This window comes from Chiloscyllium punctatum, chromosome 4 (assembly GCF_047496795.1).
Source record: "Chiloscyllium punctatum isolate Juve2018m chromosome 4, sChiPun1.3, whole genome shotgun sequence".
NCBI lineage: Eukaryota > Metazoa > Chordata > Chondrichthyes > Orectolobiformes > Hemiscylliidae > Chiloscyllium > Chiloscyllium punctatum.
This window is the reverse complement of record NC_092742.1, coordinates 93,167,677-93,183,267: the sequence shown is the minus strand read 5'-3', so window position 1 is coordinate 93,183,267 and position 15,591 is coordinate 93,167,677. Positions and strand designations below refer to the sequence as shown.

The window sequence follows — 15,591 nt, the reverse complement described above, 5'->3', positions numbered from 1 at the left end:
ACAAAATCGCAATTACTTATTGAACTATGTTCAGGAGCTTTAGAAATGTCCAACGAGTGTCTATTTTGTTAATCATGAATGAATGTGATATTTTAACTTGTACTATCTTTCCATGTTGTTTTTTTACATGCATTTGTAACTGATATTGCGTCTCACTGTAGACATTGCCATGACAAGCTACTTAATGGTATCGTAAGTAGGAAATCAGGGATGTGAATGTGCATCTGATCATTCCATGCTACATCCTCCTAATTGAGTGCAGTGATGGTATTTTACACAGTCCTAATGAAGATTACCTTTTGCAGCAGCTCAGGGGCTCCCTCTATTTGTCACAGAGAGTTATACACCAATAACAGATGTAGTTCACATTGGTGAAAATCAATATTTGACACCAACTATTGAGAGTTAAAACAACATTTATATGGTATTTTTCACAAACACAGAACATTTCAAAGTACTTTATAATGAGTAGATACTTTGAAGTGCAGTTACTGCTGTAAAGTAAAAAAAAAGTGGGCACAGCAAGATCTCACAAGTAGCAATGTGATAAAATAAATTTGAATTTTGTGATTTGAGGGAGTGATACATATTTTTTAGGACACTGAAGATAACCCACAGCTCTTCTTCAAAGGAGCAAAAGATCCAATGATATGTCCAGAGGGGGCTTTGGTTTAACATCTCATCCAAAATACAGTGCCTCGTTCTTCAGTGTCATTTCTGAGGAGTAATGTATTGTGAGCCTTGACTTTTGTACTCAAGTCCTCCATTGAACAAAACAGAAGCATACGTTTCATCAAATCTCTCCATTTTGCTGTTTATTCTCCAAACAAGGTCCAATCCTAATTAAATTTGTATATCTAACCCCTATGTCCCTTTTCTTTTTCTTCAACCAGCTTTTGCCCGATGCCACTTGTACTTTCCTTAGAGAGAAATGAGACAATGAGAAAAGGGAACACAGGTTGACTAAAATGGTTCCATAATTTTCTGTTGATTAAAACATAATCAAAAAAAGATATAAATATCCTAACAGGGTTTGAGTTGACAAACTGTTTTACCGAACTAGAGAACCGATAATGAGGCGGCAGTTTCAGGTCAGGGAAGTAGCCATTTAGGACTGGAATGAAGGGAAATTTCTTCACTTGAAGTTGTCAACCCTTGGAGTGATCCAGAGAAAGATTCAGTCAATAAACAGCTACTTGATGAATACAGATTTTTCACAAGGATCAAGATGAAGGTAAATACCTCAAAAGGTGGTTTACTCAGACCTGATAAATACGAGGAAAATTCCAGAGCACTGATCACAGCAGTCACGATAAAACAAAAGACCAGAGTAAGGCTGGATATGAAAAGGTTTTGTATGTAGTCTAAAAATGAGAAAGATGCTAGAAGGGCTTCGCAGACTGAACAGCATTCTAATCTTGGATTCGAGCCTTAGAAAAAGTCAAGAGTTGTTCATTAAAATAGAATTATTTGTGATGAAAACTAAAACAAAGCTCATTGGTGATGTCTGCAGCAAAGTAGTAGATATGAGAGTTGGAACTTGTAGGATATTTTAATGCCAGATTAAATTAGACTGGCATAACATTGATACTCAATCCATACTTCAGAGGATCCTTCCTTCCATCTTTCATAGGAAATGACAAACACTTTGAACCAATATTTTTTATTTGTCTTCATGATGGACAAATAGCTTTCCCAAAAGAGAAAACCTAGGGCAAGAAAGATGACAGTTAGTGGAGAAAAGAAGTACTTTGAAAACTGATGTGACAAAAGACTGGCAAGCCCTGTAAACCTGATGGACTGCATCTGAGCGTCTTAAAACAGAGTTGCAGGGATGGAGTGTGTATTGATTGTAATCTTACAAACTTCCTTAGATCTGGAAACATCCTGACAGATATAAACCCATTCATGAAAAAGAGGAAGTAAGAAGCAGGAACAACTGATGAATTGGTCCAACATTTGTAATTAGGAAAAGCTGGAATCCATTAAGAAAGGAGCAGCAGAACATTGAGAAAATCATAATATAACCATGCAGTGTTAATATATTTTTGTGAGGAAAGTTTTGATTAATAAATTTATTAGTATTCTTTAAAGATATTATATGCAGCGGAGGAGATAAGAGAACCAGAAGATTCAGTACCTTTGGCTTTCAAAATATATTCAATAAGGTGGACAGAGAAAGGTTATGACAAGCTATGTATTTGTGGTCTTGACAGTAATATTAGCATGTAGAGAGGATTGGCTAATTAACAGGGAACTGAACATAAATGAGTTGACAGCGAGTTCAAGAGTTATGGAGAGTTAGCAGGAAAATAGAGTTGAGGCGATGATTAGATAATCCATGATGGTATCAAATGGTGGAGCAGATTCAAGGGGCTGAGTTGCCTACTGTTGTTCCTAGTTCTTATGTGATGGCAAACTAACTAATGGGGTACCAGAAAAATCAGTGATTCAGTCACTTACAATCTATATTACTAGCTTGAAAGAAGGAGCTACATGCATTTCTACTGAATAATATAAAGATAGGTGGAAAAACATGGTGTGAGGAGTATTCAAAGAGTCTGCAAATGGATAAGATGAGGGGAAAAATATGGCAGATAGTTAATATTGTGCAAAAAATGTGAGATCACCACTTTTAAAAGAATACAAAAACAATATCAATTCAATGAAGAGAAATCATAGAATTCTATGGTACAGAGGGATCTAGTTTGGTACAGAAACACAAGTTATAACACAAGTGTACTATGTAATTAGGAACTGAAAATGTGTTGCTGGAAAAGCGCAGCAGGTCAGGCAGCATCCAAGGAGCAGGAGAATCGACGTTTCGGGCATGAGCCCTTCTTCAGGAAGGGCTCTCCTGCTTTTTGGATGCTGCCTGACCTGCTGCACTTTTCCAGCAAAACATTTTCAGCTCTGATCTCCAAGCATCTGCAGTCCTCGCTTTCTCCAATGTAATTAGGAAGACAAGTATAATGTTGGCCTTGTTGGAAAAAAGATAGAATGTAAAAATATGTAAGTTTGTTGCACTTACATTGATGAGACCAATTGTACTGTATGCAATTGTGCTGTCCCAAAGAAGGGTATCCTCATACTGGAGGCAGTACAAAGATGCCCTATTATGCCGATCCTTGGGGTGTGCAACAAAAGGCTGGGCATGTTGGACTTAGGCATAGAACATCACAGGCATTAGAAGAATTAAAATAAATCTTATTGAAAGAAGATTCTTCCAATACTTGACAGGATCTGAAAGGATGTTTCTCCTTGTGTCAGACTCTACAACTAGAGACATAATTTTGGAATAAGGAGTCATACGTTTAAGATGGAGATTAAGAAGAATTTCATCACTCAGGCACAAACCTTTGAAATTCCCTACTTAAAGCTCAGGATGCCCAATAATTAAATAATATATTCAACATGTAGATGGGCAGTTTTGAACTCTCAGGGAGTCTCAGATTAAATGAACAAGAGGGAAAATGGAATGATGCCAAGATCAGATCAGGCATAGTCTTATTCAGTTGTGGAATATATTCAAGGGCTTTTATGGCTTCCTTCTCCTGTTTATGTTCTTAATACAGATGCTAAAAAAAACCAAGATATAAAAGAAAATAGACTGTAGAAAATGGGAAGTGCTGTCATAATTGAGCACTGCAGACTTGCAAATCAATATAAAAGGTTACATGAAAAGATAACCAAACTCACCATTTTTCCATTGTAATATCCTTGCCTTCACAGTCTCATCAGAGGATACTATGAACCTCGAGAGTGATGTGTATGTAGAATGGGTTGCCAGAGAAAATGTGTGTATTCAGGCATGACTATCTTAAAACAATTCAATATTGGCTGCTAGTGTAGGTTGTGAATGCTAAAGATTAATGTCTTTCTGATAGAAGTGAAGGATTTCCTCTGCCTTAAATGGAAGACCCCTTACTTTGAATCTTTGTCCCTGATTTCAGAATCTGTCACGGGTGGCTGCATCTCAGCACCAATCATATCAAATCCTTTCAAAAATATACATTTCAGTAGATTATCTCTTATTCTGAAACACTTCAATGAGTATGTTCACCCTTTCCTCAATGGAAACACCTGCATCACCTTAAAACTTCTCTAAAATGATTTCAATGCAAGTATATCCTTCCTTAAAGAAGGAAGCTAAAACTGCAGTGTTCGAGGTGCAATCTCAATGGTTGATACAGTTGTAACAAGATTTCCCAACTTTTATGCTCCATCCCATTTGCAGTAAGGACTAAAATTTAATTCGACTTCCTAATCACTTGCTATAAATAGAATTTTACAGTATAGAAGGGGTCCACATTTGGCCCATTGTGTCTGTAATGGCTCTTAAAAGAGCTACCCAAGCAGTCCCATTCTCCAGCCCTATCTCTGCAGTCCTGTAAATTCTTCACTTTCAGACATATATCCAGCTCTCGTTTGAAACCTCTTGTGGAATCTGCCTCCATCACTCTACCAGGCAGTGCATTCCAAATCCTAGCAACTCTGAGTAGAGACATTTCTCCTCACTTCACTCTTAGTTCTCTTGCTGACAGTCTTGACAATGAGACTCCTAGTTACTGACATACTAACTAGTGGAAACAAACTATCCTCCTTTACCTTGCCAAAATTGTTCATAATTTTGAACATCTCAATAAAAGCACCACTTAATCTCTCTGCTCCAAGGAGAATAATTCCAATTTCTCCAATCTTTCCTTGTATCTAAAATCCCTCATTCCTGACTTCATTCTAGAAAATTCCCTCTCTTCAGGGTTTTAACATCCATCCTTAAATAAGCTGCCTAGAATTGAACACAATACTCCAAATGTGGTCTGATCAATGATTTGTAGAGGTGTAACACTTTATACTCTATTTCACTATTTATCAACCCAAACATCTTAGACACCTTCTTCACAACTGTTTCACTTGCCTGACCACCTATGCACTTGAACCCCGAGGTCCATCTGTTCCTGTACTCCTCTTGAACTATGCACTCTATTGTCTCATGTTTGTTCTACCAAAATGGATTACTTCACATTTCTCTGCATTGAAATTCATCTGCCAAGTACCTGTTCATTTGCAGAACTTGGCTCAGCATCATTTTCACAACTCCTTAATCTCACTAGCTTAGTATCATTTGCAAATTTAGAGATTTTGCCCTCAACACCCATCTCCTAATCAGTTAAATAACCAGAAAAGCAAGGTTCCTAACACCAATCCCTGAGGAACACCACTTTCAACTTATTCCAATCTGAAATCTGCCCTCTGTTTCCTATATTTGAGCCAACTTCTAATCTGTCATGAACCCATCAATCCCACACATTTCTAATTTGCTGACCGACCTGTCATTGGCACCATATCAAATACTTTGTGAAACATCAAATGTCCAACTACCTTCATTCATTGCCAGCATTACCTCATCAAATAATTCATTTAAATTTGTCAGACATGACATACCCTTAATAAAATCATGTTGACTGTCAAGTATTAGCTTATTTTTCTCTTCAGTGTATATTTATCTTTTCTTGTATTATGGCCTCCATTGGTTTTCCCCACTATTGTTGTCGAGCTGACAGGTCTTTAGTTTCCTGAGTTATCCTTTACCCCTTTCTTAAACAACATCACATTTGCAATCAATCAGTCCCTGCAGACTATTCCTGTGTTCAGACAGGCCTGGAGAATTTCTGTGAATGGCTCCACAATTTGCTCCTTTCTTAGTAATCTAGGATCCATCCCATCTAGACCTGGCGACTTCTCTATCTGGAGCTGCCAGCCTTTTTAGCACTCCCTTTACTGTTCAGTTGCTCAACATCCACATTTTCAATTGTGACGTTGTTGCCATCTTCCAGTTTGGTAAAGACAAGCAATGTATTCATTTACTATCTCTACCATACCCTTGGCTTTAGAGAGTAGTTTATCCTGCATTTTCCTAATGGCTCCCACTCTAATAGTAAAACAAGTATCGAAGGATTATGTGTTTGAAGAATGTTTTATTATCATAGAATTCCTACAGTATGGAAGCAGATCATTTGGTCCATCAATTCTATACCACCCCTCTGAACAGCATCCTGCTAGACCCATTACATTCCTACACTGTCCCTGTAACCTTGCATTTCCCATGGCCAATCCACTTAACCTGCACATCTTTGTATTGTGGAAGGAAACCAGAGCACCAGAGGGGACACATGCAGACATGGGGAGAATGTGCAAATTCCATTATGACAGTTGCTAGACGCTGGAACTGAACCTGGGTCCCTTACTCTGAGGCAGCAGTGCTAACTACTGAGCCATTGTGCCACCCATTTTAGTGCAGCCTGCCGTCCTTTCCTCATGCTTCTTCTTTGTCCTCCTTATTTCAGCCTCCGCCTCTCTCTTGCAATTTGAGATGATCTTCTTGATTTCTATTGCATCATTTCCTGTGCCTTTTCTCCCTTATTTTCTCTTCAATTTCCTCAGTCATCCAAGCTACTCTAGTTTTGGATACTCTGCATTTATTTCTCATGAGCATGGACCGAGCTTGCATCCTACTCTTCTCGCTTCTGAAAGTCTCAGAGTTTTCTTCTGTTGTTTTATCTACTAAAATGTGTTTCCAATCAACCTGCTTCAATTCAGCTTTCAGACCCCTAAAATCTGCCCTTTTCCAAATGGGATCTTAATCCCGGACTGATTTTTATTCTAACTTAACATTGAAACCTATTATATTATCATTACAATTTCTCAAACAGTCACCCATGCCGTTGTTCTTCTCTTGGTGTTCCTTATTTCCTAGGAGCAGACCCAGCCAGTTCCCTCCCTCGCAGCACTGGAAGAGTACGGATTTTGAGATGCTGGAGTTGGACTGGGGTGTACAAAGTTTAAAAATCACACAACACCCTGTTATAGTCCAACAGGTTTATTTAGAAGCACAAGCTTTTGGAGTGCTGCTCCTTCATCAGGTGATTGTGATGAAGGAGCGGCGCTCCGAAAGCTGGTGCTTCCAAATAAACCTGTTGGACTATAACCTGCTGTGCGATTTTTAACTTCGGAAAAGTCCTGTTCTTCTGCACACATTGCAAGAATTTCTCCCCTTTCCATGCTCCACACACTACCTTTTTTGCAGTCAACCCTAGGGTAATTGAAATCACCAAGTATTAGAATCCGGCAAATTCCCATAATCTGCCTACAAATACTCTCTTTTACTTCCTCACCATTGCGTGGATGCCTATAGTAAGTACCTAACAAGGCTACTTCTCCCTTCCTAGTTCTCACCTCCAACTCTATAGATTGTAATTCAGGAATTGCATCTTGTTCAAGGGCTATAATTACATCATTGACCAAGAATGCTACAATTCCTTTTTCACTTAACCTTTATATGAAAAGTCTTATAATCTGGGATGCTACATCTGTGTTCCTGATCTGGCTTGAGCCACGTCTTGTCAGTGCTACTATGTAATATCCACAAACAGCAATTTCTGCTTCCATTTTCCTATTTATGTTCACCATATTACAGCATTTCCATATATACAATTTAACCCTGCCATTATCTCTCTTGATCATGGCGGGGTGGGGGGGGGAACCATTTCATTGCTTCATGTCAAGCCTTCCCTCACTTTCTTTTCTCAGTTCCCCATTTTTACTTTTTTTTGCCCTTGTTGATCTTTCCAATACAAGGTTCATTAATCACCCCACCTTAGAACATTACAGTGCAGTACAGGCCCTTTGGCCCTCGATGTTGTGCTGTCCTGTCATACTAATCTGAAGCACATCCCACCTACACTATTCCATGTACGTCTGTGCTGTCCTGTCATACTAATCTGAAGCACAGCCCACCTACACTATTCCATGTACGTCCATATACGCCTGTCCAATGACGACTTAAATGCACTTAAATTTGGCGAATCTACTACCGTTGCAGGCAAAGCATTCCATACCCTTACTATTCTCTGCCTTATAAGTTTAAATCAACTGACAATACACTATTTACTCTCTCAGCCTGAAGTCAGGTAAAGACCATCTCTTTTAAACAGTTTTCTCCTTTTCCAACATGATCCCAATGTCCCAAAAGTCTAAACCCCTCCATCCTACACCATCCCACAAACCACACATTTCCCTCCCTGATTTGCCTTTGCCTAAATGGTAAAACTCACGGCACAGATTGTATTTCTGAGATTACTACCCAGGAGGTCCTGCATTTCAACCTATTTCCTAGCTCCTGAAACTTATCCTGCAAGTCTTCCAAGCTCCCTTTGCCTTTGGTTCCCACATGAAGTATTGATGCTGGAAAAGCACAGCCAGTCAGGCAGCATGCAAGGAGCAGGAGAGGTGATGTTTCGAGCGCAAGCTCTTCATCAGGAATCCTGAATGGTTGTGCATTGGTTATTCACCCTCCCTTTCCAGACATTTTATCCCAAACCCTTTCACCCAGAAGGCAACAAACCATACAGGACTTTCAATCTTGGCTGCAAACTAGATGGTCGATTCCTCAAACTATTGAGTCACCTCCTACTACTACCTTTCTAATCTGCCTACCAGCCTCCCTGTCTTTTCTGACGGTGGCCTTGGGCACCATGGTATTGTGGTTTTCCCTCGAGTTATCCACCCCAACACAGTCATATTGCACACTGAATAAAAATGTTATATCTGTTGGATGGCTCCAAGGAGTCCAAGTTTCTTTTCCTTTCGAAAAGTGAGGTTACCCACTCTTCTGCCATCTCTATGGTCTTCGTTGTCACCCATCACAATGTCAAGTGACACCTCTGGTGTAATTGTTCCAGAAACCTCTCTCCTCCTTGTATGGTGCACAGTAAAGAGTTGCTACTCCAAATCAACCGTATGTTGTTGAAGGACTATTGCCCTCTGGTACTTCATGCAGCTGTGACTAACCTGGATGTCTTGTGCATTCAAACCTCCAATATCTTGCACGCCATACACAGCATAGGTTTTCCTAGAGTCTCTGCCATCTTTACCAGTCAAGATGTTATAAATACTTGATAATTCTTTTAGTGATTGATGAATGGGAAACCCATTTCCCTCTGCATTGCAGCATTCAGCAATATCTTACCAATACCCACAATATCCTGTCAAAGTGAACAAATTAACATGTTCGCATTATAACAAATCTTTGTCTATCTATTTAATCTATCTATATCCCTTCACGGATTCTGTGCCTTCATAACTGGTTTTCCTACCCATCTATAAATTTGGCCACAATATACTTATTTCCTTCATTCGATCAAGACTATAAATAATTGACAGGAGAAAGTGAGGATTGCAGATGCTGGAGGTCAGAGTTGAAAATTTGATGCTGGAAAAGCACAGCCAGTCAGGCAGCATGCAAGGAGCAGGAGAAGTGATGTTTCGGGTACAAGCTCTTCATCAGGAATCCTAAATGTTTGTGCTTTTCCAGCACCAAACTCTTAGATGATAAATAGCTGACACGCCAGCACTAACTTCTTTGGCGCTCCACTGTTACTATTTCCTAACCTGAAAATGACCCATTTATCCTGTTTTAGTGAGGCTATTCCTACATGCATGCTCATGTGTTACCTCCATCATCTCCATAAATCCAGAATGATCTGGTGTCTGGATGGGATCTGTCTTCAATGCATCAGCCAGTGAAAGAGCAGTCTGTTGAGTGTTTGACTACTGTTTGTCTAACAACTCATGTTTACTTCATAATATTCCAAACAATAAGTTGTATTTAATGTATATGGTTTAATAGGTACCTTGCTTGTTCAACTTATACAATGTCATTATTGCTTGTGTGTTTTGTTTATTTGTTTAATAAAGTTGTTTTTCTTTGTCATTTACATTTATCCTCTGATTCTGCCACTTATTTTCTTACATTTGGTTCTTTCACACATTTCTACTCTTTAAAAAATTATGATTAATCAAGTCGGATAAGTAAAGATCCAGCTGGTCCAGTGTTCCTTTAAATGGTATCATGACAATATTTATAAATAAACTTTCATGATCTGATATTTTCTTTATAGTTTAAAAAAGGGAAAAGTTAGAATGAGTAGAGTCATTCGTTACTGGTTTGTGAATTTTTTCCAATTTTGTGTCAAACACTAATTTTTACAGTATAGTATACATTTTTGAGAGCATACGTAACTTCCATAGTTAGATTCTACCAGAAGGGCATTCCATGGCTAAGTCAGTGGAATATATATGTCTGCCTCTGTTTCTACCATCTTACATTTTAAACTATTTTACAGTCCATTTGTAGCCAATTTTTTTCATACCTTTACATTTAAGACACTAGGTTCAGACCTATGTTTCTCATCCTTAAATAGAATGTGAAATTCTAAAATGCTTGCCTGCATTATCAAGTCCTTACTTAATTCTGTTTCAGTCAACATTACAAGGTCTAATACTGGATGCTATGTTGGGTTGTAAGGTTGGAGGTCATTTTAAATATTTCAACAATTGCTAGCTAGACAACACAAACTTTATTATATTTACAGCTATTGGAATATTCCTTTACACTACCTTTTTCTCCATGCTACTTTCTCTTAAACTCTGATTACAATTGAATCACTTCCTTCCATCACCAACTATTACAGCTAACTCTTTATGGAATTTAGTCCGATATAGTCCGTTCTACATCTTCCCCCAGATCTCTATCCAGACTTCCAACATCCTCTGATGTCCTGAGTAAATTAGTGTTTCAATTCCCTAGATATTTTAACCATTTTCAGTGTTTCAGAGCCTTGTAGGAAAGGTGGACTCTTTGGTTACAAAAGCAGCTTTATCCAATATAACTTAGTCTGTCATCAGTCATGCAGTTGATGCATAATCTGGCCACAAGAGGAAGAGAGATGTTGTCTTGTCAGAAATATACTTATATTTGTGGATTATGAGAAACGGGCAGCACAGTGGCTCGGTGGTCAGCACTGCTGCCTCACAGCACCAGGATCCCAGGTTTGGTTCCAGCCTAGGGCGACTGTGTGGAGTTTGCACATTCTCCCCATGTCTGCGTGGGCTTCCTCCCATAGTCCAAAGATGTGCAGATTAGGTGAATTGGCCATGCTAAATTGCCCATAGTGCTAGGTGCATTAGACAGAGGGAAATGGGTCTGGGTGGGTTACTCTTCGGAGGGTCGGTGTGGACTGGTTGGGCCGAAGAGCCTACTTCCACACTGTAGGGAATCTAATCTAATTGGAAAATCACAGATTTGGATAATTTCTGGATTTCAAAGGATTTACCATGTTACTTCCTGGAACTCAAAAGGTCAACAAACATTGAAGATAACTGCTATTTACAAACATGCAAAATGACTTTGGAAGAAAAAAACTTTTGAGACAGAGATAGGAGATTGTTCAGCATTTTTACAGGCCAGAAAGCAAACAAACTGGATTTTAGAGGTGGGGTACCCTGTTCTGCCAGTTACCAAACAACACTCTGAATGCACGTGGCTTTTAGTGAACTTTTTAAGTCAGTTGGAAAGGACCGCCAAGCTGGACATAGCAAACTCTATTTCCTAAAAATAGGCATTTGAAAGGAAGCTGGAAAAAAGGGAACACTCTGCTCATTCTGTCAGTAAGGAAAAAATCCTTGACACAAAGCCAACTAAAACACTGGTCTGTCAGTCAATTTGATTGTTTTTTAAAAAAAACAATTAACTTTCAGGTAAAGACTTTTCTCAAACTCTTCTTTATGGAATTTGGTCTAATATATACTCCAATCAGGATCTTTTATCTAGACTGAAGATATGCAATCACTTCAGTTTCTCGCAGTAACTTGATCTCATTGACAGAAACCAAAGGAACAATGAGATGTCAGTCCATTGCACCCACCTAGTTTAGACTTTTGATCCACTTGGGGTTTTTCCCCTATTATTTTCAAAGTTATAATACTCTGCAAAGCTATATAATTTTGTCCTATTTGAATATGATTGTGTGTGGTAGGAGTAAAGGGGCTAGAGTTCAATCCTACACAGTATTTTAATAACCTATTTTGCTACTAGAATAAGCTTAATATTAAGAAATTATTTTTGAGTTTAATGAAGAAATCTGGTAAAAGTCTGTTTTGTTCCAGATAGCAGTAATAAAGAGAAACAAATGACTACTTTGGTGATTGAAGTAAATAGTTTTACACTTTGGGTATGGCTCATGTAGTTTCATTTCCAACACTCCTCCAGTCACAGCCATTACGGTCTCCCAAACCCTGCAGTTAAGACATGATTGAGGCAAGACATGAGCTACAAAAACTCCTCCATTTACAGTCTGATGCCATCTCTTCTATCTCAGCCCATCAAACTCCCTCCCGCCCCCCGCACAAATTATCTCTTTAGAATATTAAAAGAGCATATTTCCAAGTTTGTGTTTTATTCCCTCAAATATAAACACCTGTGACTTCTAAAGGGAGGCAATTATTTTATTTTAGGGATCTGAGGAGAATAAAAAAAATGGTAAGTATTGATGCAGCAATCAAAGCACAACTTACCAGGGCGAAATTAAATACCTTTACAAATCTTTTGGGAGACTAAGGCAAATGATCCTACAGTGCTGAAAAAGAGATGGAAGCCAATTATTTCAAAGTCTATCAGGGCCAAATTTATAATCACTTGTACCATCTTTGACCCCTTACCTGCCACTGACTCAAATATCTGCAAAATAGATTTCTAGTTTCATGACTTCTGTGGCACCTTTAAAATCTTTAATGTGTCACAAACAGGTGCAGAAAATAATCAAGAGCACTAATGGAATGCTGGCCTTTATATCTAGAGGACTGGAGTACAACAATTAGGGGAGTCCAGAACCAGGGATCATGGGGAAAACATTTTAGTACTGAGTTGAGGAGAAATGTATTCACCCCAAGAGTGTGGAGGCTGTGGAATTCACTACCAGAAGAAGTATTTGAGGCCAAACACTATGCATTATGAAGGAGGTAGGAGATAAACCACCTATGGCTAAAGGGATCAAGTACTGTAGTAGTGGAATGAAAATTATGGTATTAAATTCAATGATCAGCCGTGGTCATATTGAATGGTGGAGCAAGTATGAGGGAACGAATTGCATACTCTTGCTCCGATCTTTTATATTCTTATGTTACAAGAATGCAGAAATTATACAAAACCTAGTTCGACCTACCTTGGGGCACTGTGATCAGATCTGGGTACCATAGTTTAGGAAGAATATATTGGCCTTGGAGGGAGCACAATATTGTTTAACAAGAATGAAATCTAGACTTTAAGGGTTTTTATACAAATTAAGCCTGTTCTCTTTAGAATTTAGATGACTAAACGATCTTATCAAAGTCATAAAGATAACAGGAAAAGACAGAGATAAAGATAAACTATTAATATTGACTTGGGATTCTGGAACTAATCGGCAGAGTTAGGGCCAGACGTTCAAGAGAGATGTTAGGAAGCACTTCTACACAAAGGATCCTAGGTATTTGGAACTCTTCCACAAATGGCAGTGGATGCTAGATCAATCGTTAATTTTAAATCAGAGAGATACTTTTTTTTAAACAAAAGTATTAAGGGATTTTGCCCAAATGCAGATCTATTGAGTTTGGCCACAGGTCAGCCATGATTTCATTGAATGGTGGGACAGGCTTAAAGGATTGAATGGTCTCCTCCTGTTCCCATGTGCCCAAGCTTGCTGCTGGGCAGTGGTCACAAAGAGATGAAAAGGCCCACTGGGCTAAGATCAGCAACTTCTTTGGATTCACAGTTTGCTGGGCTGTAGGGTTGCTGACTCAGTAAAATCTAATGAGATCTTTCCAAAGTTGAGACCTATTGCCAAAGACAACAAGAGGAAAAAAAAACAACCCTTTTAAACAGGACCAGGATCATTGATATGCTTTGGTTTCTGGATGCCCTTAAAAGCTTGCAAGTGCTGTTATCTTTACCTTGACTTTTTTAACTTTATAGAATCATAAAATCCCTACAATGTGAAAAGAGGCTATTTGGCCCGTTGATTCTGCACTCATCCTCTAAAGAGCATCAACTCAACTCCAACCACGTATCAAAAAGCAACATCTACTGTATTCAACTTTACTATGTCAAGGTTAAGCTGTAGTTTCAGGATTCAACTACTAGGGGAAATCAAGATTTTGGTCTCACCAGCTCCTTAAACATGTAATATACATATTCCCCAGCCTTTCCAGGCACTTTAAAAAAAAATTAGCATTTGGAAAGTTCAGGAGTAGTAGTAAAACCTCACAAATCTATGAAACTTGGAAGCATTGGAAATTGACAGGGAAAAAGAATATAAAGTGACATTGATAAATTTGAGAAGTGAGCGATAAGCTTCAAGATGGAGAAGTGTGAGGTGCTACATTTTGAAAAGAAGAATTTATAATATGAAGGCCACAATTACAAACAGGTTGCAAGAACAAAGAGACATGGGTAATCATTTACATAAGTCATTGAAGATGGTAGGATGTGTAGAAATAGCAGTTAATACCTGGCATGTAAGGAAGGCGATTGTTGGAAGTCAGTCATCTCAGGAATCCCTCAGTGACCAAGGCCCAAACATCTCCAGTTGCTTCATTAATAATCTTCACTCCATCATAAGGTTATGAATGGATATGTTAACTGATGATTGCACAATCTTCAGCACCATTCACAAATCCTCAGATACTGAAGCATATTCAAATGCAAAAAGATCCCAACAATATCCAAGCTTGGGCTGATAAGTGGCAAGTAACATTTGCACCACACAAATGCCAGGTAATGACAATCGCCAATAAGAGACAATCTAACCACCCTTGACATTCAATAGTGTTACCAAGACTGAACCCCCGATTAACATCCTGGGGATAAATTCTGACCAAAAACTCAACTGGGCTCACCACAAACAGTGACTGCAAGAGGGGGTCAGAGGCTACAAACACTGTGGTGAGTAACTCATCTCCTGACTCCCCCAGGCCTGTCCACCATCTACAAGACAAGTCAGGAATATGAAGAATACTCCCCACTTGATTGGTACCATAATTCACTCAACCACCAATATTCAGCAATATATACTGCTGCGATCGACAAGATGCACTGCAGAAATTCACCAAATTTTCTCAACAGTACTTTCCAAACCCACAACTATTTCCAACTAGGAGCAGCCAATGAATGGGGATACCACCATCTGCAAGTTCCCTTCCATTCCACTTACTGTTCTGACATGAAAATATGTCACTGGGTAAAAATCCTGGAATTCTCTCCCTAAAGGCATTATGCACCAACCTATAGCACCTGGACCATAGCAGTTCAAGAAGACAGCTCACCGCCACCTCCTCAAGGGACAGTCGGGGCAGACAATAAATGCTGGCCAGCCAGCGAAGTTCAAATCCCGTGAGCGAATAATGAAAGTGTATTCCATGTAAGTGTTCTTGTCAACATTAAATTATGCTTCCAGTGCATCATTAACTTGTCAATATGTGGCTTTACCATAGTTGATAACCACAGCAACTGAAATGGTATCTGCACAGTTACCCATTGCATACAAAAAAAAGATAAGAGACCAGCTTACAGTCTGGCTTTATTGCTTGTCCCAATGCAGCACTAAATCAAGCAAATCTCTTGTAGCAGTTTGGCTATGCGTCAGTCATTTAAAGCCCAATATTTTCTGGAAACTCTCCAATAGAGTTCACCGCTTACTATGATGTTGGAATACAGTA

The 15,591-nt window shown here is 38.9% G+C and overlaps 1 protein-coding gene across 2 annotated transcripts in view; it reads right to left on the bottom strand.

Annotated features, from left to right (window-relative positions):
- Positions 1-456: 456 nt before the first annotated feature.
- knl1 (kinetochore scaffold 1) overlaps positions 457-15,591 on the bottom strand; it is a 128,052-nt gene continuing 112,917 nt past the window's right edge. The window contains exon 26 of one of the 2 annotated variants that reach the window (XM_072569310.1): positions 457-920. In XM_072569310.1, the coding sequence (XP_072425411.1) occupies positions 794-920 (127 nt within the window). In that variant the 3' untranslated portion in view covers positions 457-793. Of the gene's footprint in view, positions 921-943; positions 1,710-15,591 lie in introns of those variants that run through there. The other variant, XM_072569314.1, reaches the window with a different exon arrangement.